The 22,212-nt window shown below is 48.6% G+C and overlaps 1 protein-coding gene across 5 annotated transcripts in view; it reads left to right on the forward strand.

Annotated features, from left to right (window-relative positions):
- Positions 1–22,212, forward strand: part of CAPZB (capping actin protein of muscle Z-line subunit beta) — a 130,369-nt gene that overhangs the window by 40,247 nt on the left and 67,910 nt on the right. For all 5 annotated transcript variants that reach the window (XM_049106534.1, XM_035713973.2, XM_025447964.3 and 2 more), the window contains exon 2: positions 20,802–20,891. In XM_049106534.1, coding sequence (XP_048962491.1) covers positions 20,802–20,891 — 90 coding nt within the window. The remainder of the gene's footprint in view (positions 1–20,801; positions 20,892–22,212) is intronic.

A 22,212-nucleotide genomic window follows, 5' to 3' on the forward strand; every position in this document is an offset into this window, starting at 1 on the left:
AGTGAGAAAATGTCTTAGTTGTTTTAAGAGGGTTCAGTCTAAAGAGATTTTTGGTCATAGTCAAACCGGAGTTGCCAAGGGGTGGGGAGATGGGTAGGGAGATGGCAGCATGGCAACAGCAGCTCTGGGCACACAGGGACCCCAGGAGAGGCGTGGCACAAGCCCTTCAGTGATCCAGAAGGATGTTTGGGGATGGGAGGGATCTGTGAACCCGCCAGCTGTCCTGTCCACACTGCGGTGTGTGTGTGCGCACAGCATTCATCATTGCATCTCTGGCCTTGCGAGGGGTGGAACCCTGAATGTTCCAGAGAGACTGGTGTCTTCCTTAACAGGGGACACCCCTATTGCAGCCCCTGCACCTCAGTTTGCTCTTTATGAAGGTGCCAAAGTGCTGGGTATGTTGGAGGCACTCAGTCACATCAGAGTTCTTATTTGAATTTGGGCTTGTAAAGTTTTTAAGGGAGCCATGGACCTGAAATTGCTCCGAGCAGCCTTATGTACCTCTTCCAATGTGATTCTGTTATACGGTGTTTTATTTTAAAATAAAGAACATATATATATATATTTTAAAATCCTTTTATAAAAGACGTACTCGTTGTAGAGAACTATATAATTGTCGGCGCTTTTTTTTTTTTTTTTTTTGAGGGGAGGAAGGCCATGAAACCAAACCATTGCTAGCCATATACACATTTACCCCTCTGTGCCCTGAATGAAGACTTCTTCCATGCAGTTGGTGTCGACTTAGTTACTGCCGCACAAGGGAGCAGTATTTTTGTAATGTGTAGAAGGAGCCAAGGTAAAGCCAGAAGCAATGGAACTTTCCTAAAACAAACCAGAGTTGGAGATTCTAGAGCGCCCGGTGGCATCTTTGCAGGAAACCAACGAAAGCAGAGCTTACCAAGTTGAAGAGTTCTGGTGATTTTTGAAGACCCTGTGTTTTTTCAGTCCTTTAAGCGCCTGGCTGCTGCAAAGTGTCCTGTAGGGCTTCCTTGGAGGAGCGGGGAACTTCCCTGGCCTGAATGCAAGTGGGAGAAAGCTGCCTAATGACGGATAAACAGTCCTTGGTGGCTGTAAGAGCCTGGCTTCGTTGGCACCTGGGGCAAATGCACTGGGGTGTCGCCTGATTTCAATTTGTATAAAACAAAAAGCAAAAAACTTTTTTATTATGGAAAATTTCAAGCATATAATATAACGAACCTCCGTTTACCTGTCGCCATGGCCAATCTTGTATCCTCCATGCCCACCCACTCCACCCTCCCCTAGCTTAAATTAGTTCGAATCAGATCGTCTGGTTTAAGTTTAATGAGCAATCTGGGCAACCATTCTGAGAACAAAATTTTCCTACACTCTGTACTGAAGTCTGAACAAAGAGTGAGTGATTGCTGGCTTTTTTTTTTTTTTTTAAATTGTCAGTTTTAAACCTTATTTTTAAGTTTAAAAACTCTTTTAGCTTTTTTTGTGATGAAAAAATAATGCATGCTCCTTATAATTGGAAAGCACAGAGTTTACAAAGATAATGAAGCGCTAGTGAGGCCTCATCTGGAGAGCCCACGTGATGATTTAGGAGGGCCCCCGTGCACGGCTCGCTTCTCCTGTGCAGCGTGGGGCAGCCGTCTCCTTTGCCTTCTGCTCTGGGGCCCCCTGTCAAGCTGCCCCTCACCCAGCATTCCCATTGCCTCTGACACTCTGGAGCCCGGGGAGGGTCTGAAGTGAGCAGTTCGAGAGCTCTAGTTCCTAGTGTGTTGGTGACACACTGTGTGTATGTTGGGCAGGAGGGGTGAGCATGCCCATCACCACCCGGCAGTTGGTGGCTCGTTCTTTCTACACATGACGGGTGCCCAACAAATGGAGTTAAATGAACATGCTGCACCCCACTTCCCCTGGGCCCTCAAAGCCTTCTGCGTCTGCCTTGAACCCTACCTCTACCCGGGCTGGCTGGGCGAAAAAAACGAGTCCTAGAGGAAATGTAGTGCTCCTGAGCACACCTCCCACACTCCCTCTACTTCCAAGAAAAGTCCTCAAGCAGATGAACTCCTGGTTGGCCCAGGCTGCCTGTGTGCCATCCATGTGTCCCTACCCTCTGAATGCGGGGGGTGGGGGACAGACCCCAGGTTCTGGCTTGGACACGCAGGCTGCACAAAACCAAGAAAATGCATGGCAAAGTACCGTTTCAGTCTTTTAAGAGTTTGCAAACCTGCTTGTTTATATTTTGTGTATTTTAAATTCATTAACTGTTCTTTGAAAGCGTAGTTTTTAATATACTAGCCTGTCTTTTTTTTTTTTTAAGATTTTAAAAATTTATTTATTCATGAGAGAGAGAGAGAGAGAGAGACAGGCAGAGGGAGAAGCAGGCTCCATGCAGGGAACCCGACGTGGGACTTGATCCCGGATCTCCAGGATCAGGCCCTGGGTGGAAGGCGGGCACTAAACTGCTGAGCCACCCAGGCTTTCCAATATACTAGCCTGTCTTAAAGGATGAACTAGAGTCGAGTTGGATGCAGTAATACCTGTTGGGACACTACTTCTGAATCACTCTGCCGAGGGGCCCTCACCTTGCGTGTCTGTGGACCTTTCCTAGCAGCGTGGCAGCTTGGCCCAGTGGCTGCCACCCAGGACAGCTGGCCTGAGGCTGGCTTGGAATTTACCCTCTCACTGCGAGGAAGGGAGGACTGAGCTGCCAGGGTTGGATTTCAGGAGAAATGCTCAATGTACATAAAAGAGCAACTTGTTTTTTACGTCCTCTTTCCCAGCCTCTGTTTCTAACACGTATCTTTTATTCAAGTGTTTCCAGGATGATTATACCTCCAGGTACTTTCTAAGTGGTTTATTGGACTCATTGGTAACATGTGGTTTTTACTTCAACTGTGGGAAAAGTTGACAGTAGCGCCCCCCCCCCCCCCCCCACGACCCTGTTGTGCTCTCTCCTGTCTGGCCACAGGATGTGACAGCAGCTGGAGGGAGACTGCCCAAGTACAAGGGACCTGGACTCCCTCAACAAACAGCACCACAATAAAACAAGTCCCGGTGCTGCGTCTAACCCGAGGAGACTGCAGCGAGTGGCGAGTAGCAGGCACGGCCTGAGTCAGTGGGGCAGACTCTGGGGGGACGCCGGGTGCAGGGGGGGTTCAGAGCTGTGTCACATGCAGAACTGGCAGCGTTGGGCGGGGCACACTGCTCTGTGGGCCGGGACACAGGCACTCGAGGGCCGGCGCACCTGGCGCATCTTTGGCGCATCTGGGGGGTGGTGAGCAGGCCAGTAGGTGGGTGGAAGTTGCGGGTGTAAGAGCTGCTTTGTGAAAACAGGCTGCTCTGGGAGGGTGAATTCTCCCCTCTGGTGATGACCAGGCAGAGGCTAAGGAGCCCAGAGCCGGAGAGGTTTTGTGAAGGAGAAGGGGGCACCCTGGGCTCACTCGAACTCTGACCTTCTGGATGCTTGAAGAACAACAGACCTTCAGCACCAAGACTTTTACTACTTGATGCCATCTTTTCCCACATTCATACAGATGTGGATGGTTGTGCTGTACGGGAAGGAGGTTGCCTAAAGTTAGTTTTATGCCTTTAAAAAAAAAAAAAAAGATTTTGTTTATTAGCATGAGTGGGGGGCAGTGGGGAAGGCCGACTCCCCACTGAGCAGGGGGTTCAATGTGGGGCTCAATCCCAGGGCCCTGGGATCATGACCTGAGCTGAAGGCACTCAACCGACTGAGCCACCCAGGCGCCCCTAGTTTTACAACTTTTCTTCCTGTAAAATGGGGCAGTCTCTTGCTTTATCTCACTTTTCTGATGTGGGAGTTCTGGGGATATATAGTTTTGGGGGGAGATCTGTGGTTTCCTGTCTCCAGTGGGCTAGCCTGAGGCCAGGAGACCTCTTCCCCCATGGGGACTCTCTTACCTGGGATGTGTCACCATGTTCCCCTTCTCTTTGGACTTTGGTAGTCTTGGGCGGAACCTGCCGATTTTTACATCCTACAAGCATGCATCCCGGCTGCTGAGTCGTTCCGTTTTCCATCCCTGATTGGAAAGGGTTTCTACCCCTGCCCCCTTGCTCTGTCTGCATTTAATTTTCCTGTGAGAATCAGCTAGGCTGTTTTCCCCAGTCGGAGGACGTCCCAACCTTGACCAGCTGCCTGCGGTAGGTTCTAAGGGAAACTACGAGAAAGAGAGGGGCCGGGCCGTTCCTGCTGATGACCGTGAAGGCCACTGAGGGCCTGTCAGCCTCTGTGGGGAGTCGGGCAGATACCCTGTTACTCCCTTCTTGAACAACACGGTGTGCTCGAGGGCTGACATCCCAGCTTGGACAGGCCTACAGGGCCGCCGCTTCCTGCGCTGAGTCTCGCTGGTGAAGGGAGCACAGCCCTGTGCCTCTCTGAGCTTCAGCTCCCCGGAGGGCAGTAGGAAGCTTCGGTGGCCACTTTTCCAGGGTCCTTGGTGCACTACTCGGCATTGAGATGCTTGGGAACGTCTCTCTTCCCTCGGCATGCTCTGGGTTTCCTGAAGCTCACTTCCTAATTGAATTTTCTCATTAAAACCTGCTTTCCCGAAAAAAAAAAAAATAAATAAAAAAATAAAACCTGCTTTCCCAAAGCTGTCGGGCAGCAGGGTCCTTTTGAGTTGATAGAAGAGTGGCTGGCTCTCTGTTTTTTCTCCCTCTCCCAGCTTGATTGAGGTATAATTGAGGTACACCAAATGGCACATGGTTAGAGTGGACAGTTTGATCATCGTTGTTTCTTTTATGATAACACATAACATCTGCCTCCCCGCGCTTGCCTTCCTCCTGTGCTTTCCAGAAGCCTCTCATGAAGCAGGGATTCCAGCTGGCAGAGCTGCAACAAGTGTTTCCATAAGCATTCCCACGATCCTTTAAGTGAGGAGCGTGACCTTGGAACCATGTGCCCGGCCCCCCTCCCCTGACGTAGGAGGAGGTGGGAGGTAAGAACAATACTGGGAGGGCTGGGGTGGCTGCGCTCCCCGTCTGGGGCACGGCCGGAAAGCTGAGCATTTGTAGGCCATCCAAACACTGTCGTTCTCCTGGGATCCCAGGGTTAGAAGGGGAGAGCGAATTGATTTCTGCCTTCACATTAGAGCAGAGACAGCTCGCACAACAGCCCCCTCTACTTTTCTGAGCTTTCCTTTGGTGCTTCCCATTCGTTTTGGTCACGGGACTTACGAACTAAGTATAAGAGAGTTGGCAAACTTGGGATGTGTGGGTGGCTCGGGCGGTGAAGCATCCGACTCTTGATCTCAACTCAGGTCTTGATCTCAGGATTGTGGGTCCAGACCCCGTGTTGGGTTCCTCTTTCTTGAAAAGAAAACTGGCAAACTAAAGCCAAGATGCTTTCTCTTTGTGTTGGGAAGCTCTCAACTAACTGGTGAGTTTTCAGGTAGGGGGTTCCTTCAGTTTCCCCGGGCTGGTGGGAACACGGGGATTCCAAGCTTTGGAGCACTGGAGGGTGTCTTGCTGTGACTGTGCCTGGACTGAGTCCCGCTGCCCGCTGGGCCAGTTCCTAATCACTTCTCCGGTTGTAGAGATCCTCCGTTCATATCAGGTTCCTGTCAGGCCCAGCCGAGGGGGCCTGCGTGGCTTCAGCTGGCTGACTCTGCATTCTGTGCTCACTCCTGTGACCAAGTGACAGGCAGTGATCAACATGACCGTTTATTTTATTAGAAATTAGCGAGCACCCCACTGGAAGCCTTGTTCCCTGGACGTCAGTCGTGCATGGCTGTGACTGGAACTTTCGTCTGCAGGTGAGGAAGGCACAAGCAGTGACTAGAGGTGGTGAGGGGAGCTACACCTTCACCCTCGAGTCACTCAGCACTTGGCCTCAGATCACTCCCTAGCCTGTTCTAGAAGCAGGTTGTGAGGGCCTTTGACCTGAGCCACATGGTGGCATTTCTTATATTCATGAAAGACCTTACCGACTTCCGGTCTTTTATGGTAAGACTCTCTGCTTTTAATGAAAGCTCGTGGTGGATTTATACATCCAGATGAGAAACCGCATTATCTGCCACGGGCGTGGTGGTGGCGGGGAAATACTGTCCTGAGGAATCGAGCTTTCAGGTTCCTAAAGAACCATCCGACAAGCCATCCTTGGGTTTCCACTTCGTGGAGGTCTGTGCTGAATTAGGCCCCGCTCACAGCATCAAGCCTGGGCCGGCCCTCCTTTGATCTGACAGGGACGCCGTCGGGCTCTGCAGGCCCCAGCCCTCCCTGGTGCTCACGGTCGCCGCCGTGCTGCAGAAGCAGAGTCCAGCACAGTTTTCTAGAGGTTGACAGAAGGCCAGAGAGACCTTTATTTTGAAGTTTTAGATTACATCCTTTTATTTTCCCCCCTTCCCCTTCGCTGTTGACTTAACATGTAAAATTTACGGAGCAGTGACTACATCCCATGTACGTGCTAAGTGCTGTATAAGGAATACCCCCCCACACTTGATCCTTAAAATAACAGGATGAAGCGTGTGCTGTTACTACCTTCACATTACAGGTTAGGAAACCTGAAGCCCAGAAGAGGAGGGTAATCTGTCCGGGGTCACACAGCTAGAATCTGATGCACTCAGGATTTGAATGCACACAACCTCTTTCAAACCTGTATCCTTAATGAGAGTGTTACACCACCATCCTCTTTTGCCGCCCAGCTGGCGAAAGTGGGTGAGAAATAATGGGCTTCTCTTCTTTTGGAAGACTTGAAAACCAAGAGGTTAGCAGCGGTTCTTAGGCCACAAAGAGGGCAAGGTGGCAGCAGGTGCCTGGCTGCCGAACGGTACAGGGTGGTGCTTAGGCACGGCAGCTTTGCGGCCAGAGAGACCTGTCTTTGAACCTCTGCTTCAGCACACTCACGCGTGTCACCCCTCCCATGCTCCCTGGGGCAGAATTTCCATGTCTGATGGGAATACTTGTAGTGACCTTCTACGATTGTGTTTTAAGATTAAAGAAGATATCGACATATAATCACTGAGAACAGTACCTTAATACGTTTTTGCTGCTACTGTTAAAGCATTTGAAGTCCGTGGATCCGAGCCCGCTGGCGGAACTGCTCAGTGGAAAGTGGTAGTTCCCAAGGTGGTTGTATTTGTGGGCTGTGGTGGGCAGACCTGCGGCGGTGCTGGCGCCAGAGACGGAGTCACAGTTGCGCACACTGTTGGGGTGTATTAGTTCCTCATCGTCAGAAAGATATTTTGTATTTGGAACTTGCTGCTTCCCTTTCTTTGATTCTTTCTGCTCATTTAGGGACGCTAAGCTCTTTACTCATCCAAGTTGCTTGAGACAGAGCACTGAGTATTCAGTTGAGGATGGAAGGGAAAGAAGATTTGAGCTCAAGAAAAGGTCTTCTTGGTGAGAGACACACCAGCACTCTAAGGAAGCGTGTGTGTTGATGGCAGAGTAGTTTTCACTCCTAAAGATCACTTTCATGTAGCCCAAAAGAGCCAAAAAGAAGTGGCCTGGCCCTGACTGGATTTTCAGGCTCTCGTTGGAGGGCTTACCCACTTGCCAGCGTGTGTTTTAATTCCATGAAGGAACGTTTGGTTCTTGTGCCTTCCGGAACTAAATGCCATGTGAAAGGATGGTGATGATATCTTTCTTTGTGGAGTACTTCATATATTTCAAGAACCATGCTTGTTTCTTTTCCGATTCTTTGATGTTGTCCTCAAAACATTACTGCAAAGTAGGTGCTAGTAATATTCCCATTTAACAGATGGGGGAGTTGAGGCTCAGGGAGGAGGCTTGTTCACATCTTCTTTGCTTAGAAAAGGCAGGTGAGAGATTTACCCTCTTGTCCGTCTGACCCCCAAGACCCTTTGCGCCAGCCACTCACAGGCATATTGTCTGCCGTAGGTCTTGGATATTGAAGCCAGGAGGACCATAGATTTTTAGGCATCTCTCTGCTTAGCCTGTCCTCATGACCAGAAGGGAGGAACTTTGAGACAGGTCCTAGATTGGATTTGCAAACTTTTCGTGGGTTTGGTAAAATGTTGCGTTGTTCTTTACCATCACTAAAGCATATGAAAGTGTTGGTGTGATGTATCTGAGAGTGCTGGGGGCTGGTCATTGTTGCAGGACTCCGTTGTACTGTGGTGTGTTGTGCCCGTGGAGAACAGTGTAGGGGGTAGTCCCCTAATAAGGAGCTGCCCTTGAGTTGCAGAGGACAAGCAGGGCTTGGAAGATTTTCCATATTTATTCATATCTGAAATGGGACATAAGGAACCCAGGAGAGAAGTGGGCCGAGTGTTTTGCTTGATGGATTAGCATTGTGTTCCTCTTTTCCTCAAGCCTCCCTTTGGACATAAGTCAGAAGGCTGCACTGCCCCCTTTTAAGTGAAATTCTTGGATTGGTGGAGCCAATCCTTTAAATCTTGCTTTTCCATCAAGATTTGTCAGTTTGCACTGTTTTCAGGACACTCAAGCTCTCTCCCACCTCTTTGGAAGCCGTGTATTCGTGTCATTGGTGCAAACCAATGTTAAATTTCACCTGGGCCGTCTTACAAATCCATATGGGAGGAGGCTTATGTGAATTGGCTGCTTCTGCTATGAAAAAGGAGTCTGCTTTTCTTAGCCTTCCTCAGTGAACATGTGGGTGATGTTTTTCCCAAACTTTTTTTTTTAATTTGTGTTTGAAATACTGTAGCATTCTACTTTAATCGTCTTTCACTTCCATGAAACATGACATCTTGAATTTCTTGTGCCATCGAGGTAGTAATGGACAGCATGTATGACTTCCATGGAAGATGTCTCAGGATTGCCCCTAATTACGTGCCTAACTACTAGCCGACAAAGTGGAAGGATTAGAAGCTTGTTACGTGACACCAGTCAGGAACATGCCGAGGCGGGTGGCTATAGACATCTGTGAAGCATTAATAATCAGACAGTAGGTAATGGTGCCCCGCACATCTTCCCAACAGGTCCAGGAAACCATCAGCCAGAGAAACTGCCTGAAAAGGTGGTTCGTGTTTTCAAGAAATCCACCCATCAGTGATGTGTTTGTGAGAACAGGGTCTGTTAATCCAAGGTGACCAGAGATTTCAGAATTTGGTTGTAGATCGAATTGTTCATAATTGGCCCAGTCTGGGAGAGGAGACGCACCCTGATTTTGTGAGCTGGCAAGCTGTCTCCAAAAGTCATTTGAAATGAGTTCTCTTTAGGTTGGGTTTTTTAACATTCTTTAGAGAGTGTTTGGTCCTGGGAGGCAGTGCTGGGGATCTGGGACCAGTCACTTAACTTTTCTGAGACATGGTTTATGCATCTACAAAACTGGGATGAGCGTACCTATCTCATGGAGCCGTGGTGAGGCTTTCACAAAACCCAAATGTGCAGGGCCTGGTTCATAGTAGGCACCTACCTAAGTTTGGATTCTTAGTGTTCTTGATAAAGGATGACTAGTTTGGAAAATAAAAGTATATGGATGATATAGAAGTATTCTTTGGGATCCCTGGGTGGCTCAGTGGTTTGGCGCCACCTTTGGCCCAGGGAGTGATCCCGGGGTCCTGGGATCGAGTACCACATCAGGCTCCCTGCATGGCGCCTGCTTCTCCCTCTGCCTGTGTCTCTGCCTCTCTCTCTCTCTCTCTCTCTGTGTCTCTCATGAATAAATAAAATCTTTTAAAAAGTTCTTTAAAACATCATTGTTGGGGCACCTGGGTGGCTCAGTGGTTGAGTGTCTGCCATCGGCTCAGGGCGTGATCCCGAGGTCCTGGGATCCAGTCCCGCATCAGGTTCCCTGCGGGGAGCCTGCTTCTCCCTCTGCCTGTGTCTCTGCCTCTCTTGTGTCTCTCATAAATAACTAAATAAAATCTTTAACAAAAAAAGGGGGGGATTTTTTGGGGGGTGACTCTATCCCCAGACTTGAATTTTGATTTAGTTAAGCAGACAGCACTAAACTGTATAATGAAGAGACTTGTTTCTGGTCCTGGTTCATTTGCTTTTTAGTTATGTGATAAGTTGGAATTAAAAAGCTTTGTAAGCCTGGGTCTCAGTTTTTCTCATTTTTAAAAGAAGTTGCTGATTAGATGGTTTCTAAGGCTCCCTTTAGCTAAACATGTCCCTGATTCTGTGTCTTACAATCTGGAGAGGTAGAGGGAGGCACACCCAAGATAAAATGCTCCACTTCCCCCAGCTGGCTCATTAGCAGAGCCAAGAGCAGTACGTAAGAAATCTGGCAGACACGGTCCTTTCCATTGTCATCTGACCTGGGGTGTTTCCCTGCGTAAACTCATCCCCTCTTCTGTGCGTGGCAGTCCTAAAGGGCGAGCAGCAGTTGCCTTTGAGTTGAGTGCGCATCACGAGCCGAGTTTCAGTGCCTGGAACAGGGGTCAGGAAGCTTTCTGGAGCCCTGGCAGGGGTGGGTAGAGGTGGCGGCCGCAGGAGGTAAAAGGCTTCTGCCCTGCAGGGGAGGGAGGTAGACGGGCAGCTGCACCTGTGCTCCCTCCCCTGGTGGGGCTGGGACGCGCGGTGCCCTCCAGAGCGAGCGCCCACAGCTGTGCCTCCTTCGGGGCTCGGTGGCTGACTCCTTATTGAGAATTTTTTGCCATCCCACCAAGTTTACCAAGTCAGCTTTGATGCATCCCCGCAGAGAAGCCATCCTCTGTTCTGCAGTTAGAGGTTTTTGGGCTGTAAACACTGAACTGGCTGTCCCAAACCTTTCTTTAACCCACGCTATGGCAAAGATACAGCTCCACCTGCTGAGCGTGATTCCTTTTGGATCTTTCACTCCCCGAAGGGATGTGTAAGGGAAACATCAGCTGATGGCTGTTGTAGTATTTGACACAGAGCCTATATAGAGGTTGCTAAGTTTTGCTCCGGAATAAATATACCAGGGAGAGAAGCACTTGGAAATTCTCACTGCTGGGTGGGGAGTCGAGGTCGTTTGGGGACTCTCTGAGGGCTGTCCCGTTTGTCTGCTTTCGACGGCCTCAGATGGGCTTGGGAACAGCAGTAAATACAGAACTGGTAGAGATACTCCTTGATGCTCTCCTGGCCAGAGGGCTTCAGAAAGAAAGCCGAACAAGGAGAGAAGAGTGCAAAAAAAAAAGATCTTTTTGGGGTGCATATGGAATTTGATCCACTCTTCCTGTCTTTTGGCTTTAGGGGAGCCACGGATCCCCTGTGCTCCCTCCTAGACAGGGTGGGGGGCATGTGTGGGGTGGGAGTTGTGGGAATCTGCCCTCCTTTGTTGGTGCTTCATGACTTGGAAACGGAAATAACACTCCGCCTGCCTTGCTGGAGACTCCTGGCAGCCTAAATGGAAAACCTGCGTCAAGTGAGCAAAAAAATCAGGGAGGAAAGGGCCCTTGAGCACCCACAAACTGTCGTGTAAAAGTCCTAGTGTACAAGCCACATGCTTTACACTCTGGGAAGACCCCTGCCGCTCACGGAGGATGGGCCATGGGGAGCTTCTGGCTGCCACACTCGCCACCTCGTTTGTGGCAGCCCGCAGCGTGGAGAGCATCCTTAGGCCTGTGCTTCAGGGTTGCAAAAGCCAAGCCAAGGCTCCCAGGATTAAGTGGTGACTGATGTAGCTCCACCCTGCAGGTGAAGTAGGAGAATAGGAATTTTTATTGTTATTAGAGCCCATCTGTGTTTTCGGAGTCTTATTAGACTGCTTTGACAAAAGCTGTGTACCCTTAACCTTGGAAAACTGTGCGCACATTTGCACACACACACCTGCCTCATGCATGTACACCTCGACCTTCACATACCTACACACACACACACACACCCCTGCCCTCATACACACCCTTTCACACATACGTTACCCTACCTTCACACACATCCCTCTACTTTCTCACGCATGGATACACCTGTATCTTCTCTCTCTCTCACACACACACACCACACTCTTTTCTCTCATGCATGAGTACACACCACACACACCTGCCTTCACACACACAGCCCTTCACACTCTTCATGCATACATATACACCTCTACCTTCGCACACACAATTCTTCCTCCCTCGTGTGCATGCACACACTTGGACAACACTCTTGCATCCTTATACACCTTTATCTTCACATCCCACACACCTGCTTTCTTTCTCATACATACATACACACCCAGACCTACACAGACCCCTACTTTCTCACGCATGCGTATACATACCCCTGCCTTTACACACAGATCCACACCACACACCCCTCCACAAACTGTCTAGGTGCTCACAGCCGTGAGGAGGGATTCTATACCCCCATTAAGAACCTGGGATTTCTTTCTTCCATCAAAGTTGATTTTGTTTTTTGGTTGTTTTTTGTTTCAAACAAAACTAGGTTTCCAGTTTCCACATTCATAGGAGATTAGAAGCAACATATTAGATGAGGTAGTGTAGTGAAGAGCAGAGCAGAAAACGGTAGAGAGTAGACCTGGGCCGTGTTCCAGGAGCGGTTCCTCCCCATGGCGTCCCTCTGCCAGGGAGAAACGGCCTGTGTGCACTGCTTTGTCTTCTTTGTAAACACACGGACCCTGTAAAACTCCCCAGAAGGCAGGATTAAGACGGGGTTGGTACATCAGTTCCCCTGCGGGGCCCCCCCTTCAGTGACAGTGCGGGGAGCGCAGGCTGGTGGTTCTGAGGATAGAGCCGGGTAGTGTCCTCCTGCTGCTTTTTCCCTGGCTGTCACCTTCCTTGGGTCACAAGCTCCTTGAGGCCAGGGACCATGTCCCTCGTGCAGCCCTGTGTACCCAGTGTGTGCCCGTCACTCACAGGCTTCAGTGACTGAATGAAGCGGAAAGACAGCGTGGAACATGGTGGAAAAACCTGTCAAAGTGAAGATAACAGGCTCACGTACTGACTTTGCCCTGACTTTGTGACCTTGCCACACGTTCTCTGAACCTCAATCATTCATCTGTGAGATGAGAGGGCAGGACTTGCGTGAACTCGAAAATTCTGTCCTGTGATCTTAATAGAATTAATTTAGATTTTATTTACTTATTCATGAGAGACACACAGAGAGAAGCAGAGACACAGGCAGAGGGAGAAGCAGGCTCCCTGCGGAGGGAGCCCGATGCGGGACTCCATCCCCAGAACTGATCCCCAGACCCGGGATCATGACCTGAGCCGAAGGGAGACACTCAACCCCTGAGCCACCAGGTGTCCCCTAATAGAATTTTTTTGGAGCAGAGATTTGCTTGTGAAGAAGGCATGGTGTTTCCAGCGTGGTCAAGGTCACATCGGCCCCGCCACTGAATCCGTTCACTGAAAATGCTTCCTTTAGGTTGTGTGGTTTTCTCCTCAGTTTTTATTTTTTATTTTTTATTTTTTTATTTTTTTTTAATTTTTATTTATTTATGATAGTCACAGAGAGAGAGAGAGAGAGGCAGAGACACAGGCAGAGGGAGAAGCAGGCTCCATGCACTGGGAGCCCGATGTGGGATTCGATCCCGGATCTCCAGGATCGTGCCCTGGGCCAAAGGCAGGCGCCAAACCGCTGCGCCACCCAGGGATCCCTCCTCAGTTTTTATTAAAGGACAGTGATGGACACTGTGCTGAAGTGCAGTAGACCCCAGACAGTTGAAGGAGGTTTGATCTGCCCGGTTGGCTTGCACTGTGGCATTGACCTTCTTGGTGTAGTAGAGGGTGTTGGGCTTTCCTGTGCGAAGGAAGAGTCGGGGGGTGGGGGGATGATGCTTGTGTTTGTGTTGGGGGGGCCATCACTACCGTGTCCCGCCCAGAAGATTCGACCTGAGGGCAGTCAGTCAATGGAAGAAACAGTTTTCTTTGTATTAATCCAGATGTGCAGCTTTCTGCAGGGACCTGCAGAGACCTTCAAGATGAGTGTGGGCTGGGCTGGCTGGTGCCTCCTTCTCCCCAGGGCCCCCCCGCACACCCCGTGTTCCTGTGAGCCTGGTGGCAGGACACAGATTCAGCTTGTACAGAATTGCTGCTTGGGTCACAGAGGATACAAGACAAGCCATGGTTAAGTTAGACTGCATCAGTGTGTGGGAGATCACCCTGGGCTCCTGGGAAGTTTACCTTCGTGCTGTCAGTGAAGTACGAATTTGCTAAGGCTCTCGGGAATGTAAACGAGGGAAGGTCTCGGTGAACTTGACAACAGACTGTCCAGACCTTGAAGCTTTGGGCGGTTGTTTATGTGTGGACAGATGCTGTGAAGTGCAGATCTGCCCCAGCCAGCCACTAGAGCTGGCCAGGCAGGACTTCTGCTCAGAAATCCCCGAAGTTGGAGTTACTGCTTGTCCTTGAGATGATGAACAGTGTGCTTGCAAAGGGCACACACAAACCATACGCACGCTAACGAGGCTTCGGCACTGTCTTCTAGCAGGTGGTCCCTGCTAGGAAACGGAGTCATCTCCAACTTCTTGGGCTTCCTGCCCTTTCCAGTAAGTACTCTCCTCCTGTCTGTCCTGTCTCTTAAAGGCCCTGGCCCTCCCCTCCTCTCCAGCCAGGCAGCCACCGCCCTTGTGGCTGCAGAGGCTCCTCTGCTGACTCTCCTGCCCCTGGTCCTCCCACAGTCACCAGAGATGTCAGTTACAAGTGCCAACTGACAGGATCACTCCCGAACCAGGTGACTTAAAACATCAGTAGTCTTTTTGGCTGGTGCTTTCTGTGGGTCAGAAATTCAGTAGGGTCGTGGTTCTGGCTTGGGCTCTCGGGATGTTGCAGTCAGAGACCTGAAGCTGTAAGAGGGGCATCTCGAGGGTTGGCTGAGAGTCTCACGGTCCCTTCATGTGGCTGCCTTGTGCCGGCTGGCTTGGGCTTCCTCACAGCATGGCCTCCATAGGGTGCTCCAGCTGTTTACATTGCAGCTCCAAGCACAAGTGTCCAGCAAGCAAGGTAAAAAAATGAGTAGCCTTTTATGGCTTGGCCTCAGAAATCACAGATGATCAGTTTTGCTATTCTCTGTCAGTGGAAACAGTCGCCAAAGCTCTCCTATGGCGGGGGTGGGGGGCGGTGCATAGACTTTGCCTCTCACTGGGAGGATGTCAGTCACTCCTTGGAGGAGGAGCATGCCGGGTGAGAGATGGCCTTGTGGCCATTTTTGGACAGGATAATCTTCTTACCTTCTGAGACCCAAGGCTGTTCCTGTCATTTGTCTATGGAAGAATCTTTAGGGCTACTAATCCCTCTGAAGACATAGATTTTAAAGTTTTCAAGGCCATGGGGATCCCTGGGTGACGCAGCGGTTTAGCGCCTGCCTTTGGCCCAGGGCGCGATCCTGGAGACCCGGGATCGAATCCCACATCGGGCTCCCGGTGCATGGAGCCTGCTTCTCCCTCTGCCTATGTCTCTGCCTCTCTCTCTCTCTCTGTGACTATCATAAAATAAAAAATAAATAATAAAAAATAAAAATTAAAGTTTTCAAGGCCAGAGAACATGGCACAGAAGCCTTACCTACAAAGGAGACAACCGCACAACTAACTGCTGGGAGACAGGTCTGGAGCCTGGGCCTGGAACCCACTTAGGAAACTGCTGCCTTCTGAACCATTTGAGGGGAAACCAGCCCGACTGTAGGCCCCTTGGGACAAGGCCCCAGTTACCTCCTCATGTCACACCTTCCTCCTGCATGACCGCACCATGCACGTGCTGTGCTCTTGCACACCCATCCTTCATCCCGCTGCACCTGCAGAGGTGCCTCCCACCCCCCACCCTGTGTCTCCTGTTGCACTGCTGGGTGCATGCAGCTGGTGATAACCAGCTCAGGTACCCTTCTCCTGAGAAGCCTTTTCAGGTTTCCTGTGCCACTTAGTGTCACCTTTACTGTAACTTCGTTCATTCTTGTGGGTTGGTGTGTTCACTGTGTTAGACTTTGAGTTCATCACAGGTTGGAGCATGTCCTGTCCTTTCATTTCTGCCTAGGGCTGAATAAACTAATGATGATTTCCAAATTGGTCTGTGCCCTTTTACTTCATTTAATGGGGCTGAGTTTTACTGCATGTAAATGATGGGCAACACTGGCAGCTGTCTGAATTTGGTAGGAGATTTTTTAAGCTGTAGTGTTTTATTCAACTTACTATTCTGAAAAATTGTTCTCGTCTGTGTTAACAGTTGTTTTACTTGTTGTCGGTGATTGAAGCAGTTTTGCACCTTTTCTTTAAGTTATGGGAAAAACTAGCAGTAAGTGAAGCCCTTTCTAACTTGGTTTATGTGTTCACACACACAGAACACTTAACCCGATCCCGTCGAGCCTCACCAGCCTAAAGTGGGATAACTGCCCCTCCTTAGTCTTTGACATCCTAACAAGACCTAAAATCTGTAGATTTTAACCACCGCATAAGTTCCTGAAGACTTTGTTTTACTCACCATTCAGTATCAGAAATGGTGCTTGTCACCTAGGAAACACTCAGGTAATGATTGAATGACTAATGGAGTGGGCAGCGAACTCTGGAGAGTGACGTGGAAGGGGTCATTCTTTGACTATTTACCTTGCAGCCTGGACACCACCCCCAGTGGGAGGTACTCCTGGTGAAGCGCACTGCCTGAAGGGACCATCCCGGAGAGAGTCCTTAGTCACCAGATGACTGTCCACACAATAAATAGAAAGCCGGTTGGGGGCAGGGACCAGGGCTGGCATCCCACCCCTGCCATCACTGTCTTTCTGGGGTCACTCCTGTTGTTACCTGGGGCTGCGGGCCATCTGTGTTTTCTCCACTCTCCAGAGCTGTGTCCTATCTGGACCCCTTGGGGTTTGGGATGACTCCCAGGTGAAGGGCTCCGGTTCACTCTAATATTAACTTTCACAAGCTGTCATTAAGCGTCCTCATGTTCTGGGAAATCTTTAGTCATTTCCAAATGTATTGATAGACATCCTTAGCCCTAGAAATTTATTATGCAGTATTTCCAATTAGGATTCATTGGGATTAATACAAAATAGGAGTTAGAATGTTTAGCCGTGGTATGTTTTCAGTGCTCAAATAGATATAGTCGGACAGAGGACAATCGGGAAGGGAGCCTTTATGCTGCTGGCACCCTTGGGGGCAAGGCTGTGACAGGCAGCATGCTGGTTTGGGGCATGTGAGCAGGCTCCATGGAACGTGGACACGGTATCTCATATTGATCTTTCCCGGCCAGGTTACAACTTTTCTTCCTAGATAATACGCTGCTCAGTTTCTAGTTTATCTCCTCTGACTCCCTGTATGTTCTGGACAAAGGTTTCAGTGTAGCTAGCTTTGCTTCTGTCTGAATCTGGTTTTGGTTCTCAGGAAGATGATTAATACCCAGTTGAGAATATTTCTAAAGACCAGAAGTTTTTAGGGGTTATGAGTGGTCTGTGGATTAGAATTGCATATAAAATGTTTCTGTACATGTGCAGTTTTCTGGAGCTTTGGCTTTCATCAGAGTCTGGGATTCTGCAGTCCCTCCAAAATGATTGTTTTATTTACTTATTTTTTTTTAAGATTTTTTTTTTTTTTAAGTAACCTCTACACCCAACATGGGGCTCAAATCCATAACCCCAAGATTAAGAGTTGAATGCTCCACTAACAGAGCCAACCAGGTGACCCCAAAATGGGTATTTTATATTTTAGATTTAAAAAAATTTTATTTTAGAAAGGGTGAGAGTGTGGGTGAACAGGGGGGAAGGGTTGAGGGGGAAGGAGAGAGAGATTCTGAAGCAGACTCCCTGCTGAGCACGGAACCAGCCGTGGGATCTGATCTCAGGACCTTAAGATCATTACCTGAAATCAGTAGTTGGACGTGTAACTGACTGAGTCACCCAGGTGCCCCCCAAATTAGTGTTTTAAATCAGGGTTTTCAAACTTGACTCTGGCATTTGGGGCCAGGTTGTTGGGGTGTGTTCTCTATATTGTAGAATGTTAAGAAGCATCGCTGATCTCTACCTATTAGATGCCAGTAGCTCCTCCTCCCCCAATGATGACAATCAAAAAAATTGTCTCCATACGTTGCCAAATGTCTCGTGGGGGTTTGTGGGGAGGACAGAGTCAACCCCAGTTGAGAAACACTAGTATGTACCTTTTTTTCAGTAGCTGTAATTTTTTAGAGTAGTCTTTGGTTCATAGGAGAGTTGAGCAGAAGGTACAGGGGGTGCCCATATATTCCTTGCCCCCACATATGAGTGGCCTTTCCCACCAAGTACAGTTGCTGAACCTACATGGACACGTCATAATCACTCAGTCCTCGGTCTCCTTTAGGATTCACTCTTGGTGTTGTACAGACTGTGGGTTTGGACAAATGTATAATGATGTATATCCACCACTTTAGTAGCCTGCAGAGTAGCTTCACTGGCCTAAAAATCCTCCGCGCTGTGCTCTGCCTGTTAATCCCTTCCTCCCCTGATCTTTTTACCATCTCTGTAGTTTTGCCTTTTCCAGAATGTCACATAGTTGGAATCATGCAGCATGCAGCCTTTTCAGATTAACGTCTTTCACTTAGTAATATGTGTTTAAGGTTCCTCCGTGTCTTCACATGCTTGATAGCTTATTTCTTTTTAGCGCTGAACAATATTCAGCGTCTGGACGGACCACAGGTTGTTTATCCACCCACCTGCTGAAGGACATTTTGGTTGCTTCCAAGTTTCGGCAGTTGTGAATAAAGCTGGTATAAACATTTGTGTGCCGGTTTTTATATGGAAATAAGTTTTCAGCTCCTTTGGGTAAATACCAAGGAGTACAGTTGCTGGATTGTATGGCAAGAGTATGTTTAGTTTTGTAAGAAACTGCCACACTGTCTTCGAAGGTGGTTGTATACCATTTTCATTCCCACCAACAGTGAGTCAGAGTTCTGTTTCTCCACATCCTTGTCAGCAATCAGAGTTCTGGATTTGGGCCATTCTAATAGGTGCGTAATGGGATCTCATTGTTGCCTTAATTTGCATTTCTCTGGTAACAAATGATGTGGAGCATCTTTTCATATTTTTATTTGCCATCTGTAAGTCGTCTTTAGTAAGGTGTATGTTTAGGTCTCTGGCTCATTGGTTTACATCTTTTTAACTAGTTTGACTCGAATCATTTAGGGTTTTCCTATTCTGGCACGGTTGTGGGGGTAGGGGTGGGGACACACAGCTGTTTATGGAGTTTGAGCACAGAGCTCCAGTTTACAGCAACAGGAAAGACTTCAGGGTTAGGTTGAGTGGGGTGAATGCTATAAAATATTTATATTTTAAAATGTTTTTAAAACATATATTTATACACACACACAGAAAATACTCCCAAACACATACTACCGTATATTAAAAATTTCACAGGTATTCACTGAACCATTGCAACAAGCCTATGAAGTAGATACTGCCCCCATTTTATGGATAAATAGAGGCTTAGGTTAAGAAATATGCCCAAGGTTATAGCTAACGAGTGGCAGAACTGGAAGTTGAATATAGATCTCTCTAGTGGCAACTCAGTTTATCTGCCTTCTTGACCCTTGAAGTGGTGTTAAAATGTGTTCCCATGCCAGCAGACCAGACCCACGTCACCATGGCATTGCCTGGCAAAGAAGGCATGGTATGATAGAAGGTTTTCACTGAACAGAACCAACGCTGCACCGTTTCTGGGGAGAGTGAGTGAGAGAGAGTGTGTGTGTGTGTGTCTTTGTAGGGTAGTAGCCAGTTTGTTGTGTATCCCAGAATAAATAGTCACTAACCATCTTCAGCAGGAGGCAAGTTGGTGCTTTATTTTTTTTCTTTTTAAAAACAGCCTACTGTATATGTCCTACTGATTATCTGGGAATGAAATAGCCTCCAGTTAACTTGATGTGTGTGTTCTTTGGTGAAATATAAAATGAGGCCTTGTCCCATAGCCTATTTATGGTTCATATACCTGGGGTGTAGATGGTTATATTTGAAGGTTCTATTTCATTACAGCCAATTATGGCATTTCAAGGATTACTGTATATATTTTATGAAGATTCTCAATAGCGTGTTGATTAGGCTTTTAAAATTCTGAGATTGGCCTGGGCACATCAGATGATGTCTCCAGCGGGTTGCATCGGCTACTCCGGTTGCCTTAGCTGTACTTCTCAGAGGTACGTGCGGTGGTCTTCCCTGCTCTAGCCTGGGCCGCCTTGCTCACCTTTCTTGTCATACCTCCTGAGGTCTAGCCTTCTGTGCCACAGCCCACCGGGCACTGAATTTACTCTCACTTTACCCCCGCTTAGTTTTTCCTCCTCCTTCCTGCCTCCATTATTGATCACATATTTATGATGACTGGTGGGTGGTGGCTCTGAATAAATATTTGCAGCCTGAATGTCAATTGAGGCGAGACCTGGGGAGCACACGGTGTGATCTTTATCCTCATGGGCCCCTGCAGCCGCAGAGACCCCAATTTGCTGCCTTTGTGTGCTCTGCAGCTGGAACCATGCTCCAGGTCTTGGGTGGCCTTTGCCAGCACCTAGCACCTGGGGTCACGTCCCAGGCTCTTGTTAAATGACTGAAGCACTTTAATGTTGGCGTGCATCTTGCCATTGGTTCTTTGCCTGGCTTTGTCCCTGGCTTGGAACTCCTCAAGGGACCTGGCCTGGTGACATTACCTGACTCGCATGGCCAGACTCTAGCAAAGGAGAAAGGCTCTCTTGCTACTCGGGCATGCTCCCTTGCAAGGCTGATCAGGAGGTAACACATCTGCCTCTCCCGTAGTCTGTTGAATTGGAAAAGGAAAGCCGAGGGGTCTTTGAGGTGTGGGTGGAATCCTGGCCTGCTTCCTACTTTGAGTATCTTCGGACATCTCCACCTCAGATCGTGCCATCACAGAGCCTGTCCCCCCCCCCCTCTCCAGGAGATGTGTCAGAGGGCCTGCTCCGGGCCTGCTTGGTGTTAGAATACCCTGGGCGAGCTGAAGCTGCAAGAATGCTTTTTAAAAGGGGGTTTCGGTGCTTCTGTTACCAAAGTGACGTAAATGTTTCTGTTTCTTTTTGCAGAGTGACCAGCAGCTGGACTGTGCCTTGGACTTGATGAGGCGCCTGCCTCCACAGCAAATCGAGAAGAACCTCAGCGACCTGATCGACCTGGTACGGGCTTTGTTCGTATGGTTTCTTTTGGCCGGTGGCTTATAATTGGTTGCCTCTGTGAACCTTTTTCCATGAGGCGTTCAGAACCTAGAAGAAACCTACCTTCCACCACCAAGCTCTGAGATTCCTCCACGTGGTTGTGTCTCAGAGCCAGCAAACTCCATAAACCCCAAGACAGGAGCTTGGAAGTTGATCACCATCTGTCCCCTTGCCCCAACTGCATATTTTCAGTTTCTAGAAGCTTGCATTTCAGCACGGGGAGGAAGAGGCCACACACACCCAGCGGGCATTCAGCAGTGCCTGCTGCCAGGCTTCCTTCGTTTGTTCGCTGTTGCGGAGGTTTCTCCAGCCAAGGCAGTACAAAATCAACCCTATATAATACTGCAGAGGCTTCACTTCCACTTTGAACAGCACAAAACAAAAAAGTCAGCTTTCAAAGAGCTCATCACACCTGTTTTTGAAGTATCTTTCTTTTTTCTTTTATGTTAATTCAGAATAATTTGTCTCAAAATGATGCCCTAGATTAATTGGCACCATAATATTATTTGAAATACTCCAAAATATTTAAATAAAACCTATAAAGCTATGGGAAATATTGCAAAGAAGTAAAATAAACTAAAATCGGGCCCAAGAGGCCAACTGAGTGACTCTCTTATTTGGCCAGTGCGTTCTGGCTTTGTCACCAGGTCCTCTGTTATATACACTGCACCCCTGTTGTCTTGGATGTGATGACCAGCTGCCAACCATGGCTCATCGATGAGGTGTCTTTTACAGTAATGGTTTGAAAACTTGTCTGTATGCTGTAGCGATACTTAATTCTACTGTATGAATTCAGAGCAATGGTAGTGGGGGAAACATTCCTGCGGGAGACTCGTGTCATTCATAGAGGGGACATCCCAGCAGTCCGCAGGCCATAGTCACAACCATGTGTATGGTTTGGTTTGGTTTGGTTTTTTAAAGAAGCCAATTCTGGCTATTTTATTTTCTATTTTTTAAGATTTTATTTATTCGTGAGAATGAGAGACAGAGACGTAGAGGGAGAAGCAGGCTCCCTGCGAGGAACCTGATGTGGGACTTGATCCCAGGGCACTGAGCTGAAGGCAGACGCTCAAACAGTGAGCCACCCAGGTGTCCCACCGTGTGTGTATTTATAGGCCCCCACAGTCCCAGTCAGGAGGCAGCTGTGTGACACAGCTGGGTGAGGGGGTGTGAGCTTCTGCAAAGTGAGGAGGTTTCTTGAGGTCAGTGGTCCTGATGAGAGAGGCAGCGACAGAGGCCCTTGTGAGGGAAGGGAGGAAGGTGGATTTAAAGACATGGTAGG

This window comes from Canis lupus, chromosome 2 (genome assembly GCF_003254725.2).
Source record: "Canis lupus dingo isolate Sandy chromosome 2, ASM325472v2, whole genome shotgun sequence".
NCBI lineage: Eukaryota > Metazoa > Chordata > Mammalia > Carnivora > Canidae > Canis > Canis lupus.